Genomic DNA, 6,417 nt, shown 5'->3' on the forward strand with positions numbered 1-6,417 from the left:
TTCTACCGAGGCACAGCCACTTCTGAAGGGTCTCCCTTCACAAGTGACTGGTGCCCATGGTAAACTCTCACTTTCCTACAAAAGATGACTCAAACCGTTCCTTCTGTTTCCTGGGATGAGTCCTCCGTGTGGCTGTGGTGACAGACTCAGGAGCAGAGTGGGGACCGCTCCAGCCTTCCTGTATTTCAGGCCTTAGGGCGTGCCTAATGCCACTCTACCAGGTTGAGACTGAGGGATCCAAGCACACATCTTCCTATTCATATAATCCTGCCTGTTTTTAAAACTGGAAATGGGGGCTGGAGAGATGGCTCAGTGGTTAAGAGCACTGGCTGCTCTTCCAGAGGGCCCAAGTTCAATTCCCAGCACCCACATGGCAGCTCGAAACTCTCCATAATTCCTGTTCTAGGGGATCCAACACCCTCATACAGACATACATGCAGGCAAAACACCAATGTACATAAAATAAAAATAAATAATTAAAAAAAAACTGGAAATGGCTTTTGAATTTGTCAAAAGCTTTCTCATTGGAAGTCTCCATAGCAGAACAGTTGATATGGTGAATTTTAGCTATGTGTTTCCTAACATTTTTTTTTCAAGACAGGGTTTCTCTGTGTACCCCTGGCTGCCCTAGAACTAGCTCTGTAGACCAGGCTGGCCTTGAACTTACAAAGATCCTCCTGTCTCAGCCTCCTGAGTGCTGGAATTAAAGGCATGTGCCACCACTGCCCGGCCTAACATTTAATCAATCTCACATGATAGATTAGATCCTATTTGACTGTAGCGCACTGTTTTGAAAGGTAAAGTAGGGGTCTATTTGTTAATCTCACCGTAGGGTTTTTATTTATTTTTCATTACATTTATTGTTTACTTGTGTGTGTGTGTTTGTGTGTGTGTGTGTGTGTGTGTGTGTGTGTATGTGTGTGTGCATGCTCCTGTGCTAAATGGCACACATAGAGGTTAAAAGAGACCTTGTGGGAGTCAGTTGGCTCCACCCTGAAGGTCCCTGGGATTGAACTCAGGTCTTTAGGCTTGGTGGCAAGCACCTTTTCTCACTGAACCATCTTACCTGCCCCGCATTAGGGTTTTTTTCTATACATTGGATTATGTTAGTGTATCTTCATCCAAAGCTGCTCCTGGCAGCAAGTGGGATGCTGCTCTCTTACCTGAGCTCCCAGCAGTCCAAGCAGTGCTGGAGCATCTCCATATTGAAGGTTAGGACATCTTCTAGGGAAATATGTTCCCAGGGACTTCTACTAAGCGGGGGTGGGTGTCACTTTCTTAAATATCTCCATTTGTTTATGGAATCTGGTCTGTTTTAACCTTCTTTCTCTGCTGGGGCTAGTTTTTTTTTTTTTTAATAAAAGTACTTTTTTATTATTTATTTGCATAGAACTACATATAATACCTTCTTTGAGCTCTTACACACCCTCTATTTCAGTAGGTATTCTCCATGTCTTTTCTTTTGTGGACTTTTGTTTTCAGGTTCTATCTTAAGTTAATAATTGCTCTCCTCCTACTTTTTGACCTTTTTTTTTTTTTTTTTTTTCCCAAAAGGCCACTTGGACAGGAGGTGGTGGGGTATGCCTTTAACCCCAGCACTCAGGAGACAGAAGCAGGCAGATTTCTGTGAGTTCAAGGCCAGTCTGGTCTACAAAGCAAGTTCAAGGACAGCCAGAGCTGTTACACAGAGAAACCCTGTCCCCCAAAACAAACAAATAAAAAGCCACATTCTGAAAGTCAGTGGTCCCGTGGCATCTCTGCAGGGTCAGTAGCAGAACTCTGCCACATGCTCATGAAAGAATGTGCTTTCCACAGAACCTACAAAAACCTTTCCACACACTGCTTTTTGTTGTTGTTGTTTTAGACAGGTTCTTTCTATGTAGGCCAGGCTGGCCTCAAGCTTGTCATCCTCCTGTTTCAGCATCCTGAGTGTCAGAATTATAGGCATGTGTCACTATCGTTTCTCCCAAGTTTACAAACCATCTCTAGTTGACTCAGGACCCCTGACACAGTAGAGCTGCTACGCCAATCATTGTGAAGCTGCATTGCTTGGGGAGTCTGTCCATGTTCAGCAGAGATGAAATTGGGGGGGGGGGATAGTTTCTATCTGAGGCTGGCAGGATCTGGGGGCCCGGGTCCTGAAGACATCAGACTTGGTACTGTGGGGCTTTCTGCTCATTCGTTTCTATACACTGCCTTTTGGCCTCTTCCCTGTATCTGCTCATTCTCAGCTCACGTTTTCTGCTTTTCCACTTAGGATATTTCCATGTTCCCAAACTCTATTTTGACAATCTTTAAACTGAATCAACCAAATCCTCCTCCATGGGCTGTGCCCACAGGCCTGCCCCGGTGCAGGTCTAGAAAAGTTCAGTTTGTTTTGTACTTTTCTCTCCCCACCCCCCTAAACTTCATTATATTTTATGTGTATGGATGTTTCATCCACATGTATATCTGTGTAACTCAGTGTGCCTTGTGTCTGGTGCCTGTGGAGGCCAGAAATGGATCCCTGGAACTGGAGTTATAGGTGGTTGTGAGCTGCCGTGTGCATGCTGGGAATTGAGCCCAATGCTCTTAACCACTGAGCCATCTCCCCAGCTTCCTGTGCCTCTCTTTTCACATGGTGGGAGACTGCCTGATGGTGTCTGAGTGGCCTACTTTCTATGTGTGGACTCCTACCCATTGCACAGTGGCGGGGTCTGTAATGAGGCTGGAGAGAAAGGTGAGGTTAGCAGTTCTGAGGCACTTGTTTCACAAATGTTTAATAAGTTTGACTGGGTAGAGCCCCAGCTCTTGGCTCACCCCAGCTGTCCCCCAACTCTCCCTCCTGATCCATCTCTGACCCTCTCCATTTCTTTCGCTCAGCCTTTTACAGACTTAAGAGTCTGGGACAAGTGTCCTGGCTTCAGGGCACAAGGTGCATGGGGGAGGAGTCGGAGAGCTACGGAGGATAGAAACAGGGTTCGAGGCCGCCGCCGCCGCCGCCGCAGCGGGTGGTTGTCTCAGTCCTCACCACACCAACAGGCTAGCCAGCACGTTCACAAAAATGCTAAGGATGGCTCTTGGGGATGAAGAGAAGGAGGGATGCAGCTGAGGAGGAGTGGGTGTGTTCTCCACATGATAACGGATCCAATTCAAAAAATAGGAGACATTGGCATACACCCCTGGGTACAGGGGATGGATGCATCCACGGCCCCAGCTCACTATTCCAATCTGCAGCCAGGTCTGGTTCAGCTTACATACCAGTGGGCCGCCGGAGTCACCCTACGAAGGAAGAGAGGCTTTCTGTGATCTACGAGTCCAGGTATGGCCCTCAGGTGCAGAGTGAGTGGCTCGTGATCCCTCTACCCCCAACACACACATATAGTCCCCTCTCTGGCTGCTACAGAGCCCAGAGCCTCAGCACGGAGGTCTGACATAAGTGTGTGAGTGTGTGTGGTGGTCACACACTGTCTGCTTGGATACAGCCACCGCAGCAGTCCCCCACCCACCTACACCAGAGCCTGACTCGGATCCAGAAGAGACATACCTCACACACATTCTTCACATTCTTGATGTCCCCAGCACAGAACATTTCTGGCAGGAGGTAAGAAGTAAATCCATAGAGCAGCTGGCACTTGAACTTGGGGATCAGTGGTAACTGGACTTCCTGTAGCTGTTTCACGCTGTCACCTGTGAGGAGAAGGGAGAGGAACTACCAGGTGAGGGTGCCTGTCTGAGTCCAGCAAAGTCTTAGCTCCTGGAGGATAGGAGCCAGAGATAGTCTTGGGTTCTTGGTCAATGGAGGACAAATCTGAAAGGACTCCCCACCCCAAGAGGAGTCCTATCCACGTACAAGAGCCACCCAACACCCAAGAGAGGCCTGGCCCACCCAGGGAAGCGCCACCCACAAGGAAGCCCCATCCACACAGGGAAGCCCAGTCCACACACTCCTGGGAGTTTCTTTTTCATATCATTCTGTTCCCCTTTCATACATATTTCGTTGCTGCTGTTTCAATATAGATAATTTCTACTCATCTATCTCCAAGGTCACTGATTCTCCCTCAAGTCTGCCATAAACCCCATCACGGAATTTCCATCTCTGGTAGCTGTTTTTTACATGCAGCGGATTATTTCCTTAGAGTCTGCATCTTTTGATTCAAGGTGTTCTCCTACTCGCCTTCCCCATGTCAGGGACACCCATTCTATGCTCGACTTCTACGAGATCACGTTTAGCTCATACCTAACTGGGTAGCCAGTCCCCATCCAGTAGTCCAGCAAGACAAATTGTTGAGGTTCAGGTTGGAAGGCGGCAAGCAAATTGGGAGCACGGCATCCGAGAAGACGATGGGGCTCTTCAACTGCACGAGCGCCACGTCCCCTCCAGCAGGGTGAAACAGTGCGTGGGTGGGGTGCATGATCACCCGGTTAAGCTCAAACCACTGGGTGTATCTGGTGGCCACGTCGAGGTTGCTGATGCCCACGTACACGTCAAAGGTCTCAATCCTCTTCTCCCTGCCGACCAGAATAGAGGCCAACTGCCTGCAGCCCCCTGTATCATCAGCTCACAGATGGGCATCTGCCAGGTTGAAAAGCCCGGGCCTGCCTGCAGCCCAATGCATACCTATCTGGCTGTCTGACCTCAAAGAGGTCCTGACTTGGGCTGGTGGAGACTTGGGGACCATCAGGAGTTTGTACCTATTAGAGCTAGATAGCCACGCATATGGACCCCTCTCTTGCCTCTTCCTGAAAAGCTGATGAGCCCCTATACATTACAGCTGTGGGCCTGACAGGATGAGGCTTAGGAAACAGGGCCATCTGCCCAGAGAAAGCTCTGTACTCACTGTGGAGAAGGCTGCCTCTAGTGTGGGGGATCTTGTTGGCTGAGGGTAAACCTGGGGTGGGGGCAGTAAATGGGGACCAGCGTCCCAGGGATGTAGGGATGTAGCCTAGTCTGTGGAGAAGGGCTATGCTGAAGAGGACAGGCCTAGGTACTGGCCTCGTCACTAGCCAGCGTGGATACATCTATGCTTGTCCATGGGAAGCAGCTTGGAGCTTGGGGTCAGGGGTATGAGTGTATCAGCCATGGGGGATAGGGCTTGATATACAAAGAACCAACTCGATGCAGCCATCCAAGCCCCAGGCATAAGGTTCAGGCTTCTCCTTCCCTGTGCCCCTGCGCCATTAACCCTAAGAGCTCCAGCACCTCTCACCTGTTAAAGCAGTGTGCTGCTGTCAGCACCCAGTAGGCATTGAGGATGGACCCACCGCAGACGTGTAGGCCAGAGTAATGCAGGCTGACCTGCCACGGCCATTTCTGAAAGGGGGCTGGCATTCCACCCACGATCTTGCCCTGCAGAACTGGCTGTCCACAGGCTGAGGAGAGGAACAAATGCAGAGTGGGCGCAAGGCCACACCACGGGAGGGGCGGGCCACGGATGGGGGAAGGGATAACGTGTAGGTGAGTGGGGAGGGGCCAGGCCGGGCCTTTGGGCCCAGGTTCCACCCAGGGAGATAGGACCACCACCCAGCCTCTGGGATGGGGACCTACCCACGTCACTGCTCAATGAATTTTCCTGGCTTTTAGCGTGTGGGTGACTGATCGATGCGACCCAAGTTGGGGTGGCCAGCAGGAGTAAAAGCAGCAGGGATCCCAAGGGGCCTGGGCCGGAAGTGGGGGCGGCCATGAAGCCCGAGGCGCAGCCCAGCAGGAGAGCGTGGGGCAGCTGACTAGGAAATGTGACATTGCCCCTCCTCCGCGGGAGGCCGCAAGCTGGACACGTGACGACTAGGTTCTGGATGCGTTGGTGGCGCCCCCAGCAGGTGACTTTGAGCTAGTGAGAGGTGGATGTAGACAGAGAGCCTGAGCCTGTGGAGGCAGACATTGAAGACCGCCGAATGACCCCACCGCCAGCAGTTCAGGGTGCCTGACCTCACCTCAGGCACAGGCAACAGTACCTTGGCCTGTATATTTGATGATGTCCTCAGCGGGTAACCGTCCTCAGCAGATGAAGGGACCTATCAACTGACAGCATGTAGGATGGACCCGTGAAACCCCCACCCCCAGCACACATGCACCATGGTCAGACCTGGATATACAGGTTCTGTTTGAGACTTCTGTGTTACACCCCCCAGTGCTTTTCGCTCTCTCCATGGCAGTCTCAGATCTGTCAAATCATTACTCTTTACACATGCACCATCTGCTATCAAAACCTTTTTAAAGAAATTAAATCTTTGTTTATATATAGTAAAACCCACTCCTTCAAATTTTGACAAGTTCATACAGTCCTTTCACTCTCAAGGGAGGGTTCCAGCTGATCATGGTGGCGTATGCCTTTAATCCCAGCACTGGGGAAGCAGGTGAGTTCAAGGCCAGGGCTGCATAATGAGACCCTGTCTTAAAACAAAAGAAAAGAAACAACAAAAAATCTATATTTGGGG

General features: G+C 50.4%; 1 protein-coding gene across 2 annotated transcripts; it reads right to left on the reverse strand.

Moving 5' to 3' along the window:
- Positions 1-2,983: 2,983 nt before the first annotated feature.
- Positions 2,984-6,060, reverse strand: Prss38 (serine protease 38). Of its 2 annotated transcripts, none has more exons than XM_059269372.1 (5): positions 5,935-6,060; positions 5,190-5,352; positions 4,220-4,491; positions 3,527-3,669; positions 2,984-3,261 (listed from the first exon to the last, which is right to left on the reverse strand). In XM_059269372.1, the coding sequence occupies exons 2-5, from the start codon at positions 5,309-5,311 to the stop codon at positions 3,007-3,009; spliced, it is 792 nt and encodes a 263-aa protein (XP_059125355.1). In that variant the 5' UTR covers positions 5,312-5,352; positions 5,935-6,060; the 3' UTR covers positions 2,984-3,006. The 2 variants fall into 2 exon arrangements, with proteins under 2 accessions (XP_059125355.1, XP_059125354.1); XM_059269371.1 differs by having other exon boundaries at positions 5,528-6,028.
- Between the last annotated feature and the right edge of the window lie 357 nt (positions 6,061-6,417).

The sequence above is a fragment of the Peromyscus eremicus genome, chromosome 8a (assembly GCF_949786415.1).
Source record: "Peromyscus eremicus chromosome 8a, PerEre_H2_v1, whole genome shotgun sequence".
In the NCBI taxonomy this organism is placed as follows: domain Eukaryota; kingdom Metazoa; phylum Chordata; class Mammalia; order Rodentia; family Cricetidae; genus Peromyscus; species Peromyscus eremicus.